A 13,387-nucleotide genomic window follows, 5' to 3' on the forward strand; every position below is an offset into this window, starting at 1 on the left:
CTATAGGGCGGTAATATCAGTGCTGGTCTTTGTATAGAGTTTCATTAGTAACAGCGCGGTCCTCTGCTGAGGTTTCCTGCATCCACTATTGGGGGGGTGGGGGTGCCACCATAGTTGTACTCGGGGTTATCAATTATGGGCCCACTCAGAAGCTACGACCCCCATCCAAACCCTTAGCTACGCCTCTGTCGGGGATCACTATGTCTCGACTATGCAGTCCTGTGCCTCACTGGCCGCTATGTGCGCAGGGTCCTCAGCGCAGGCTGTTCTGTAGTATGGAGATTCTATGAGCAGCTCCTGCAGCCACCTCCATTCTCTTCCCCTCACCACGGAGCTGTGCACCTTGGCGTTGCTGTGGGGAGGACTTTACAGAAGAGAATCCACTGTTGACACAAACCTAAGGCGCCACGGTTACATGGCGCTCGTGAAATGACGTTTTGATTTGGTGCCCTTTGCAGACCTGCGCACTGGCGGCTTCACAGTAGGTGCCCGCATGCGCAGTACGCCGCTACGTCCAGGCCGGTAAACAAGGAATGAGCGGCCGCACATTACGGAGCTTGCAGCAGCTTAGTGTTCTGTGCGCGGTCTCACCATGAACCTGGCGAGGCAGAACGTGGAGACCGGAGCCACGCAGCTTTTGTTTGCGAATTTCAACCAAGATAACACGTACGTGGGTCCTATGTGAGCGCTGGTGGCACAGTGTCGGTTGTTTGTGCGCTGCCATAGACGTGTTGCTTCGTCGTGTCTGAGACGTGTGGCTCTCGGGCTCACCTGTAGGGTTCTGGTGGTTGTCCGTCCGGGGTGGTGGGCCCAGATATGCAGGGTGCACCTGGTATAGGTGATGGGGGGGCTGTGTGCTCAGCCTTAGCTGCTCCATTATACATAGGAATCACGCCGCGCGCGGATCGGCCACCTTCCCCGTATGTCACGCCGCGCGCGGATCGGCCACCTTCCCCGTATGTCACGCCGCGCGCGGATCGGCCACCTTCCCCGTATGTCACGCCGCGCGCGGATCGGCCACCTTCCCCGTATGTCACGCCGCGCGCGGATCGGCCACCTTCCCCGTATATCACGCCGCGCGCGGATCGGCCACCTTCCCCGTATGTCACGCCGCGCGCGGATCGGCCACCTTCCCCGTATGTCACGCCGCGCGCGGATCGGCCACCTTCCCCGTATGTCACGCCGCGCGCGGATCGGCCACCTTCCCCGTATGTCACGCCGCGCGCGGATCGGCCACCTTCCCCGTATGTCACGCCGCGCGCGGATCGGCCACCTTCCCCGTATGTCACGCCGCGCGCAGATCGGCCACCTTCCCCGTATGTCACGCCGCGCGCGGATCGGCCACCTTCCCCGTATGTCACGCCGCGCTCGGATCGGCCACCTTCCCCGTATGTCACGCCGCGCGCGGATCGGCCACCTTCCCCGTATGTCACTGGTCCTCAGGACCCAGAATGGCTTCTCCAGATAGTAATCGGCTTTCTTCATATAATAGGATTAATACCATTATTAACACTTCGGCATGACTCCATCCAAACGTTTACACCCTTGTAGCGTTTTTTAGGTTTTTCACTGAGCTTGCCCAAATCTTAATTTCTTATACACTATCACACAGTCAGAAAGATCAGACAGAATTTGCTATTAAAGTGTTTTTCCATTTTCAGAAAACCTTCCAAAGCAGCAATTTAAAGAAAACAAAAACTGTTTTATTTACCCTCCCTGGTTCAATGCTTTATCTCGGTCACTGGTCCTGATATCTTATTGTCTGTAGCGTTGTCACGTCGACAGCGCTGCAGCCAATCAGTGATCTCAGTGGCTCATACCATCTACACAGGAGTCTAGGACTACGCTGGACCTGAAGATGGTGAGTAAAATTCAGTTTGGAACTGTTTTTTCTGAGAGCAGAATTACTCTTTAAAGTGAATCTGCCAGCTGTACTCCACCCCCTCTGCCCAAAACTATATACTGAGCTTTTGCAAAAATAAATCCAGCCATACCTTTCGCAAGCCAGTCCCTTCCTCATCTGCCGAAAAATCTGCTTTTGAATGGATAGGCAGCTCTGGGCGGGGAGTAGAGCCGGAGTGACAGATGCTTGGAAAGTGCTTTCATGCGTCCAAAGCACTTCAGGTTCGTTTGCGGTGTAAACACTGATTTCTCGGTATTGGAAGAATGGATTGGTTACCACTTGCCTACAGTTATGGCTTGGCTTGTCATTACAAGAGCTACATGTTCAGATAAACAGATTGGGGTAAAATAGTGCTGACAGGTTAAATATAACTGCCACAGGTCCACGTGAGAGTTAGCCCTACTGTGAGCATAAGCCTCTTCAATAAGTGCATGGTTAATTTACTTTATTTAACTCTCTCCTGTGATTGTTAAAGGGGTCGTCTCATGTTCGCAAATTGTTAAAATTGCCAAATTCTTGTTATCATAAGCAGCTCTGCAATTTACTTTGCATTAAAAATTTCAAGATTAGAAATACATGAAACCGTCATGCTTGGGTCAGCAGACACCCGGCCATTGCAGTCCGGTCTATACAGTCATCTGACTGCGCCCTAATAAATCTCTGCTTAAGTTCTGGTCTGGTCCTTCTCCACTATCCTCACCTGTGTCTGCTGCAGCTTCCACCATTCCGCCAGAGCGGAAGAACAGTAAAAGCTGCAGGCTATCAACAGCTGCCTATTGGCTGCCAGCAGTCAGCTGGCATTGTTTATGTCAGGAGGCCAGTGGGCTACACCACACTGAGAACAGAGGTAACTGTAGATTTTTGTTTTCTTTACATTGTACAGCACACTGGGGAAGTTAAAAAAGGGTTGTCCAGTGTTAGGCATCCCCTTTAATTGTAGGTTCTGTGAATTACAATAAGTGGTTGCAAACCTTTAATCTTCTACTGAACAACTCCTTCTTAACAGTCATACTGTGCATTATAAAATAAAAACAAATATCCTTCCCAGACTGTCGCTGTTCATTCGATCGCAGCATCCTGTATTCTGTTGGTTACCTGATATTGTTATGTCACAGTCGGCTGCAGACTTTTAGTGATCACATGCCAGTGTATCCGGTACATGTGGTGATGGTTTCCACACGTACCGGAGACACTTAAGCACGTAGACCCATTAAAGTGAGTGGGTCTGTGCACATGTCAGTGTGTTTCCACGGACTGTGTGTCCATGAGCAAAATACACTGACATGTCCGTTTTTAGCTACAGCACGGGCCGCAAAACGTCCCGCACACTGATGACACACGTATGACATCTGTGTCTCATCATTGTGATAAGTACCGGCGCCTGGGAATCAGTGGTACCGTGTTCGCTGTTCCCCTGGTACGATACTGGAAAAACTGGTACTGGAGATATCAGTGTCTGTGTGTTTCATAATGGTGGCATACGTGTGGCAACCGCGTGCCGCATCAGTATCACACTTACTGGTGCCTGAGAAAAGCTGATGTTTATAGGGGACAATTTCTTCAGCAGATTAGGTGTTAGGACATGGTCAAACTGTCAGTATATGGTCAGTATTTTACATCAGTATTTGTAAGCCAAAATCAGGACTGGAACAATCAGAGGAAAAGTATAACAGAAACATGTCACCACTTCTGTATTTTTCACCCACTTGTGGTTTTGGTTTACAAATACTGAGGTAAAATACTGACCAAATACTGATAGTGTGACCATAGCCTTAAGGTGAAAATAATGTAATTTTTTATTTTATGCATAATTTTACATTTGGATACAACTCTCACCATTGTCGCCTGCTTGCGCTGATCACAGGAAGAGCAGGGGACAATGATGTGAGCTATCTTCAGCACCTGGCGTTTGAGAGCAGCGCAAACTGTGCCAGCTTTTCTCAGGCACTAGTACATGTGATACTGATGTGGCACGTGGTTGCCACATGTATGCCACCATTTTCAAACATACAGACATTGATATATCCAGTAACAGTTTTTCCAGTATCGTAAATATCAGGACATGTGAAAGAGCCCATAGAGAAAGTACGCTCCTCTCAGCTCTGCCCCGAGCCCATTCATTAACCCCTTCTCGACATGTGGCGTATACAGTACAGACCAAAAGTTTGGACACACTGTTAGGTGTCGAGTTCCCGCCTCTGCACAGAGGGAATCTCGAACCATCTCCGCTGCGGTCTCCCATTCTTCTCCAGCCGCAGTGGAGTCTGCTCAGCGGAGACGTCGGTCCCAGTGTCTAGCTCAGGCTGGACGACTGGTTACTACTGCCCTTCCAGGCTCTGTCCTTGTAGCCAGCAGCGAGCAGGTCTTTCTTGGACTAAGTCCAGCTTTTCCCTTTCTGAGAGTGCCCACGGGATGACCTCCCATTGGAGGTCCAGGGGTCACATGCTTAGATACTGCAGCAAATCCTATTCGTCCTCTAGGAAGGTCCTGAAGGTGTTCTTCTTCTGTGGCTGACTCCCATTGATCCTTCTGGGAAGGTCCTGTCCTTGCTGCAGCTATAAAAGGTTTGCATGGCCGCACGGCCATGCACTAGTATACATTTGAAAACGTGTGTGTGTTGATGAGTGCAAGTCGTTCTTTAAACATCCCCTCCCTTGTGTATGACTGCTCACGAAAGGTGGATGTCTGCTATCTAGCGCCCGGCTGAGCTATCAGCACAAAGCCACACGTAAAACAGCATCTAACTGCTGTGACCGCCAGTGCAGCGCCGTGTGATATTAGAGCGCTTACCTTACCCAAGTCTGGGTGGTTAGTGGCGTCCGCCAGTGTGGCACAGCACGCACTTCTGTGCATATTAGTTACTTTGATACCCCAATTGTGGTGTCGATCGTAAGAGGTCTACACGAACTCTAATCCTGTGTCCTGGGATAGAGTTCTGTGAATCCTTGCTTGCGCTCTCTGTGCGGTACCGCGACCCTGTGACGTAACAGGGTTCGCTTTCTTCATACAGGGTGAAGTTAACCCATGTGTGTATCCTCTTTGTACCGCCATATAGTCCGTCATTACTTAGCAGCAGGTTCCATCTCTGCACGGTGGACCCCGGGCTGCGAACGCACCTTATTCTATCTAATTATTTGGTGCGTTCCGCTAGCCCTAACACACACTTTCTCATTTAAAGATTTTTCTGTATTTTCATGACTATGAAAATTGTACATTCACACTGAAGGCATCAAAACTACGAATTAACACATGTGGAATTATATACTTAAAGGGAACCTGTCACCCCCAAAATCGATGGTGAGGTAAGCTCACCGTCATCAGGGGCTTATCTACAGCATTCTGTAATGCTGTAGATGAGCCCCCGATGTTACCTAAAAGAGGAGAAAAAGACGTTAGATTATACTCAGGGGCGGTCCCGCTGCGGTCCGGGTCCGATGGGTGTCTCAGGTCCGGTCGACGCCTCCTATCTTCATTCCATGACGTCCTCTTCTGGTCTTCACGCTGCGGCGCAGGCGTACTTTGTCTGCCCTGTTGAGGGCAGAGCAAAGTACTGCAGTGCGCAGGCGCCAGGACAGGTCAGAGAGGCCCGGCGCCTGCGCACTGCAGTACTTTGCTCTGCCCTCAACAGGGCAGACAAAGTACGCCTGCGCCACAGCAGCGGCGTGAAGACCAGAAGAGGACGTAATGGAATGAAGATGGGAGGCTCCGGACCGGACCTGAGACACCCATCGGACCCGGACCGCCCCTGGGTGAGTATAATCTAACATCTTTTTCTCCTGTTTCAGGTAACATCGGGGGCTTATCTACAGCATTCCAGAATGCTGTAGATAAGCCCCTGATGACGGTGAGCTTACCTCACCATCGATTTTGGGGGTGACAGGTTCCCTTTAAGAAAAAAGTGTGAAACAACTGAAATTATGTCTTATATTCTAGGTTCTTCAAAGTAGCCACCTTTTGCTTTGATGACTGCTTTGCACACTCTTGGCATTCTCTTGATGAGCTTCAAGAGGTAGTCACCGGGAAAGGTCTTCCAACGATTTTAAAGGAGTTCCCTTAGATGCTTAGCACTTGTTGGCCCTTTAGCCTTCACTCTGCGGTCCAGCTCACCCCAAACCATCTCGATTGGGTTCAGGTCTGGTGACTGTGGAGGCCAGGTCATCTGGCGTAGCACCCCATCACTCTCCTTCTTGGTCAAATAGCCCTTACACAGCCTGGAGGTGTGTTTGGGGTCATTGTCCTGTTGAAAAATAAATGATGGTCCAACTAAACGCAAACCGGATGGAATAGCATGCCGCTGCAAGATGCTATGGTAGCCATGCTGGTTCAGTATGCCTTCAATTTTGAATAAATCCCCAACAGTGTCACCAGCAAAGTACGCCACACCATCACACCTCCTCCTCCATGCTTCACGGTGGGAACTAGGCATGTAGAGTACATCCGTTCTCAAATTTGGACTCATCAGACCAAAGCACAGATTTCCACTGGTCTAATGTCCATTCCTTGTGTTCTTTAGCCCAAACAAGTCACTTCTGCTTGTTGCCTGCCCTTAGCAGTGGTTTCCTAGCAGCTATTTTACCATGAAGGCCTGCTGCACAAAGTCTCCTCTTTTGTAGAGATGTGTCTGCTGCTAGAACTCTGTGTGGCATTGACCTGGTCTCTAATCTGAGCTGCTGTTAACCTGCGGTTTCTCAGGCTGGTGAATTGGATAAACTTATCCTCAGAAGCAGAGGTGACTCTTGGTCTTCCTTTCCTGGGGCGGTCCTCATGTGAGCCAGTTTCTTTGTAGCGCTTGATGGTTTTTGCCACTGCACTTGGGGACACTTTCAAAGTTTTCCCAATTTTTCAGACTGACTGACCTTCATTTCTTAAAGTAATGATGGCCACTCGTTTTTCTTTACTTAGCTTCTTTTTTCTTGCCATAATACAAATTGTAACAGTCTTTTCAGTAGGACTATCAGCTGTGTATCCACCAGACTTCTGCACAACACAACTGATGGTCCATACCCCATTTATAAGGCAAGAAATCCCACTTATTAAACCTGACAGGGCACACCTGTGAATTGAAAACCATTCCCAGTGACTACCTCTTGAAGCTCATCAAGAGTGTGCAAAGCAGTCATCGAAGCAAAAGCTGGCTACTTTGAAGAACCTAAAATATAAGATATAATTTCAGTTGTTTCACACTTTTTTGTTAAGTATATAATTCCATATGTGTTAATTCATAGTTTTGATGCCTTCAGTGTGAATGTACAATTTTCATAGTCATGAAAATACAGAAAAATCTTTAAATGAGAAGGTGTGTCCAAACTTTTGGTCTGTACTGTATATACTGCTCTGCGGGAGCTGCGTTCTCGCAAATGTTAATATACAGGGTGGTCCAAAAGTAGGTGGACAGTATGTGTAATAGGGTTATGAAGGGGGAGATTTATCAAACATGGTGTAAAGTGAAACTGACTCAGTTACCCTTAGCAACCAATCAGATTCCACTTTTCATTCTTCACAGACTCTTTGGAAAATGAAAGGTGGAATCTGATTGGTTGCTAAGGGCAATTGAGTCAGTTTCACAGGTCCAGTTTTCACAGATAAATCTCCCCAAACCTGTTTTCAATTCAGATAACCCATAATGGCAAATAGTAGGAATTAGTCCTACTGGTAATAGTGTTTCCAGGAGTCCATCATGACAGCACCACCAGGAGGTTGTCCTTCGTATCCTTCATTGGGACAGGAACACAGAAGAGGTTAAATAGCCCCTCCCCACCTCCACCCTTCAGTGATTTTCCACACCAGGATGGATGCAACGCTATTTTATTGAACTTCCTCTCTACACATGTTTACATCACATATCAGACAGGAACCTCAAGGGAGTGTATATAAGGAGTGCTGTCATGATGGACAGCTGGAAACACTATTACCGGTAGGACTAATTCCTACTTTCCAAGACGTCCCTCCTGACAGCACCACCACGATAAATACCAAATAACTCCTTATTTCAGGGTGGGATTACAGCTTGGAGGACTTTCCTCCCGAACGTAGTTTGTTGGTTTGGTATGACATCCAACTTATAATGCTTACAAAAGGTATTTGACCTAGCCCAAGTTGCGGATCTGCAGATCTGGTCCATAGAATCCCCGGCGCTTTCTGCCCATGAAGCTGAGATTGCTCTCAGCGAGTGTGCTTTGAGGCTTTCTGGTGGGGATTTCCCCGCCGAGATATAGGCCGCACTAATAGTTGACTTAATCCATCTAGCTAGTGTAGCTCTGGACGCCTTCTTCCCCTTGTTTCTTCCATTCATCTGGATGAAGAGGTTAGAGTCTATTCTCCAACTGTCTGTGATTTCTAAGTAGTGGAGTATTGTTCTTTTAACATCCAATGCGTGCAGAGAACACTCCTTCTCATTACTGTAGTTTTGGCAAAAGGTAGGTAGAACGATCTCTTGATTTCTATGGAAGTCAGACACCACTTTGGGAAGGAAGGCATGATCCAGTCTTAGGATGATGCAGTCATCTTGAATCTTCAGATTTGGGTCTTTAATGGAGAAGGATTGAATTTCCCCAATACGTCTTGCTGATGTTATTGCCACTAAGAAGAGGGCTTTAAGGGTTACTGCTCTCAAGTCTGCTTGATTTAGTGGTTCATATGGTTCTTTGCAAAGCTCGTTCAAAACTAGGCTGAGATTCCAGGGCGGTAATGAGCTGCGTATTGTGGGTCTAAGACGCTAAGTGGCTTTAACAAATCTCATTACCCAGGGATGGCTGGCCAACTGGAAGTCAAAGAAAGAACTGAGAGCTGAAATTTGTACTTTTAGCGTACTGGGTCTTAATCCTTTATCGAAGCCTGGTTTAAGAAAGTCTAGAATTCTCGGCATATCTGGGCCCTCAGATACTGATACAGGAGACGTACTTTGCGAACAGAACTTCTTCCATATCTTCCTATATATTGCAGAAGTCACTGGCTTCCTGCTATTTTGGATGGTAGAAATGACAGGTTCTGAAAGGCCCTTTGATCTCAGGATGTCCTTTTCAGGATCCAAGCTGCTAACTGTAGTAGTTCCGGGTTCTGATGAACTAAAGGGCCCTGAAATAAAAGATCCGGTCTTAGTGGTAGATGAACTGGCTCTTCTAGGGACATCCATCTCAGTAAGGGAAACCAGCTCCTTTTGGGCCAGTATGGTACAATTAGGATTACTGATGCTTGGCTCTCCTGAATCTTCCTCAAGACTCTTGGTACCAGAACCAACGGTGGAAAAGCATAAGCTAGGTTCATGTCCCACTCCTGGGCCAAGGCGTCTATCCCTCACGACCTGTCTCCTGGATTTAGAGAGAAGGACTTCTCTGTTTTTGTATTTTGTCTTGAAGCAAATAGATCTACTTCCGGGAAGCCCCAGCGTTGGGTTAACTGAAGAAAGACCTTGTGGTTTAATGACCATTCTGTGGGACATAGTTTTTTTCCTGCTCAGAAAGTCGGCTACCTGATTTTCGGTGCCTTTCAGGTGAACTGCTGTTATTGACTTCACAGTGAGCTCTGCCCAGGAGAAGATTGTGTCTGACAAGTTCTGCAAGTGACGATGTCTTGGGCGTCCCTGATTCCGTGATGAAGTAGGAAGACTACTGTTGTTGAATTGTCTGAGAAGATACGGACATGTTGGCCCCTTAGAATTCCCTGTTATCTCTTTAGGGCTTCCCAGACTGCTCTGAGCTCTCTGTAATTCGAAGACCTGCTGCTTATTGACTCCGGCCAATCTCCTTGCAAGTAGCTTCCCTCCATATTGGCTCCCCAGCCTCTGAGGCTTGTGTCTGTGGTGATGTTTACACATGGAGATGTTCTCCAGGGTCTTCCTTTCCCGAGGTTTGCTTCCTCGGTCCACCATGACAGTGATCTTTTTGCCTCTCTGGATAAGAGCACCCTGTTGTCTAGAGATAAGTCTCTGCCGTCCCATGGTGAAAGGACTTCTTGCTGCAAGGGTCTTGAATGATACTGACTCCACTGGACGCTGGGAATGCATTATGTGATCAAGCCCAGCACCCTCATGGCCTTCCTTATGGTGGTTTGCCTCTGTTTCTGCAATATCTGAATCTCTTTTTTGATTGATTCTTGTTTGTGCTGTGGGATGTACGAATGTTCCTGAATGGAGTCCAGAATCACTCCGAGAAACAGCTTCCTTGTTTCTGGTTTGAGATTTGACTTTTTTAGATTTATTAGCCATCCCAGTTTCTCTAGGATTGACCTGATTGTTGCCAGATGTCTTTCCAGTTGTTGAGGGGAGTCTGCTATAAGAAGAATGTCGTCCAGATAAGGAACGATTGGATCTCTCTTTCTCTTAGAAAGGCCATCACTTCTGCCATCAGCTTGGTGAAGATTCTTGGAGCAGATGAGAGGCCAAATGGCAGGCACCTGAACTGGAAATGTTCTATGTGATTTCGGTTCCTTATAGCAAATCTGAGATATTGTTGATGAGAGGAGTAGATGGGGACCTGGTAGTAAGCACTTTTTAGGTCTAGTGTGCTCATTATTGAGCCTTTTTGAATTAGAGGTATAACGGATTTGAGGGACTCCATCTTGAACTGTTTGTACGATACCCACTGATTTAGTGGTTTTAGGTTTATGATTGTACGATGTTGTCCGCCTGGTTTCTTTATAGAGAACAGGCTTGAATAGTGTCCCCTGAATCTTTGAGATTTGGGTACTGGGATAATGGCTCTTAACTGGAGAAGGTCCTGTATATTGTTTAGAAGTCTCTGGTGAACTGTCGGAGACTGGGTTTGAGTCAGACAAAATCTCTTGGGAGGTAAATGGCTGACTTCTATCTTGTATCCCTGTTCTATCGTGCTTAGGATCCATGAATTCTGAGTAATTTCTCGCCAGCCCTGTGAAAAGTATTGGTGTCTTCCACCTACTGTCCTGGCGTCATTGTCTGTTGGATCTTGGCTTCTGATCCTGGAAAGTACCTCTTCCTCTACCCCCTTTCGGGTAGCTCCATCGTCCACCTTTCCCTCTATAGTCCTGTCTGGGATGGGAACGAGTCCCACGAAAGGGCGGCGAACTCTTTGGTTTCTCCTCAGGAAAGCCTTTCTTCTTGTCTGCTGCTTTTTCAAGCAGTTCGTCCAATACAGGTCCGAATACATGAAGGCCGGAGAAGGGTATTGAACAGAGTTTGTTCTTCGATTGTGTATCCCCGGACCATGACCTGAGCCATAGAGCGCGCCTTGCTGCATTAGATAAAGCATTGTTCCTTGCTGTGAAATGAACTGATTCTGCCAAGGCGTCAGCCATAAAATCCGTCGCCATCTTTAGCAATGGTAACGACTTTAGGATCTCCTCTCTAGGGATTTTATTGTTAATCTGGTCTTCTAGTTTCTCTACCCATAGAGACATTGATCTGGCCACTGAGGTAGCCGCAATATTAGCCTTCATGATGACTGACGATGCCTCCCAGGCCTTTTTAAGGAGATCTTCTGATCTTTTGTCCATAGGGTCTTTGAGACCAGACGAATCTTCAAACGGTATAGCAGTCTTCTTAGAGACCTTAGCTACTGGTATATCGACTTTTGTCACGGATTCCCATACTTTGGTCTCATCTGGGTCAAATGGAAGACGGTGTTTAAAATCTCTTGGGACTATGAGTTTCTTCCCCATGTCCTCCCACTCTTCCAGAATCATCTCCGTTATGTGGTGATTTACTGGGAATACTCTGTTCCTGCGAGCTCTAAGCCCGCCAAACATTTCATCTTGAACCGTTAGAGGTTCTGTGGCTTCTTCCACCTTCATGGTGTTTCTGACAGCCTGCAGTAGTATGTCCGTGTTTTCAGAAGAGAACCGATACCTCTTCCTCTCTTCTGGGAACAAAGTTGACGGACCTTGGCCTTCTGCAGAGTCTGAAATAGAGTAATTTGAGACCTCTCCTTCTTCTGAGCTAATATCCTGCTCCCACCTGGGTCTTTTAGGGCGGGGGGATTCAGCTGGCATCAGAGATGATACCGTAGTCTGTACCTCTTCTCTAATCATAGTTCTAATGCTGTCTAGAAAGGAGGTCTGCTCTTCTTTAAGTAGTCCCGACATACAGCCGTCACATAGTTTTTTAGAATGTCCTTCTGGCTGTTCGCTTGAGCATAAGGGACATCTAACGGTCTTGCGCTTGGTCACCGCTGCTGTACGCTTGTGCGCTTCTTTATCCTGCAATAGACATATAAGAGGGCCCTGTCGTTTGTATCCGACTAGTCCTAATAAACCCCACTATGTATCACTTACATGTTCAGGGGTGAGCTCTGAGGACTGGCACGTCTTGACGATTAGCACCCTCCATGACTACTGGGTCAAATGTGCTGTCAACTGTCCTTGTCTAAATAGTCTCACCTGTGTTCAAATCATCTGACCCGTCCTCCTCCCGAGCTCAGCTGCTGCAGTTTTCCGGTGATTGAAGGTCCCAGCTGTACTGCGCATGCGTCCTCTGGAACGCACGCAGACCGGCCTGGAACACTGTATTTTCTGCGTGTCCCAGGCTCTCCCCTTCATTCCGGCAGGTTATCCTGGTTCTAGATTCCGGAAACCCCAGCGATCCGGCTGGCCACGCCGCAGGAAGTGATCGCCCAGCGCGCCCTCTCCGAGAGATGCCATCGGAGCCGGAAGTTCAGGGGGATGCTGCAGATCACAGCACACGTGGAGCACTGGCCGGGAACCTGCCCGGCACCGCTGCAGTAGCTGCTGTCTCAGAGCCCTTTTAATGAAGGGATGAGGCAGCTGATGGGAGCACATAGCTCTACCTGGATCACGTGAGGGACCTCTGTCGGTCTGCAATCCTGCAGGAATCCCTCCATCGGGACCCCGGCGGTCCAGAGCCCACTCCCGGAGGAAGGACCGCCTTCGGGAGCCTCTGCTCCGCGACATCCAGGTAATTCTTCTGGAGAACTCTCTCCTGCGTCTGTCCCTGATAGGGACAGGAAAAACACTGGAGGGTGGAGGTGGGGAGGGGCTATTTAACCTTTTCTGTGTTCCCGTCCTCTATCAAGGATACGAAGGACAACCTCCTGGTGGTGCTGTCAGGAGGGACGTCCTGGAAAATTTAAATACAGATTAAAGAAAATGGATTTTAAGAGTATTGGGAATCTCAAAATGCTGAAACAGTTAGAGTAAATTGGGTTGAAACATTTGGTACTCAAGCCCCAAAGAGACAAGAGACTTCAAAGCTGTGCAAATTGTTATGGAAAACAGTTTGAGCACCTGCATTGATAAAATTTAAGGGGTGTTTGTATTATTGTTCAGAATAAAATTTAATTGTCAATGTTATGCTTGTGTTAGTACATATAATTTTATATATAAATCAAAATAAATGTTATTTTCTGTCCAACTACTTTTGGTCCACCCTGTATATATTTTGCGGCCTCACGCTGTGAGAGCTGACACCCTGCAGCAACGCCCACGATCAGTGCTAGTACCGATCTCGGGCATTTAAACCCTCTGATGCTGCTGTCAGTAGTGACAGCGACATGG

The 13,387-nt window shown here is 47.7% G+C and overlaps 1 protein-coding gene across 3 annotated transcripts in view; it reads left to right on the top strand.

The window, feature by feature from the left end:
• The first annotated feature begins 362 nt into the window (after positions 1–362).
• The window catches only part of WIPI2 (WD repeat domain, phosphoinositide interacting 2), a 195,741-nt gene continuing 182,716 nt past the window's right edge, over positions 363–13,387 (top strand). The window contains exon 1 of one of the 3 annotated variants that reach the window (XM_077275602.1): positions 363–666. In XM_077275602.1, coding sequence (XP_077131717.1) covers positions 593–666 — 74 coding nt within the window. In that variant the 5' untranslated portion in view covers positions 363–592. The remainder of the gene's footprint in view (positions 667–13,387) is intronic. The other 2 variants (XM_077275603.1, XM_077275604.1) reach the window with 2 other exon arrangements.

The sequence above is a fragment of the Ranitomeya variabilis genome, chromosome 7 (genome assembly GCF_051348905.1).
Source record: "Ranitomeya variabilis isolate aRanVar5 chromosome 7, aRanVar5.hap1, whole genome shotgun sequence".
Lineage (NCBI taxonomy): Eukaryota > Metazoa > Chordata > Amphibia > Anura > Dendrobatidae > Ranitomeya > Ranitomeya variabilis.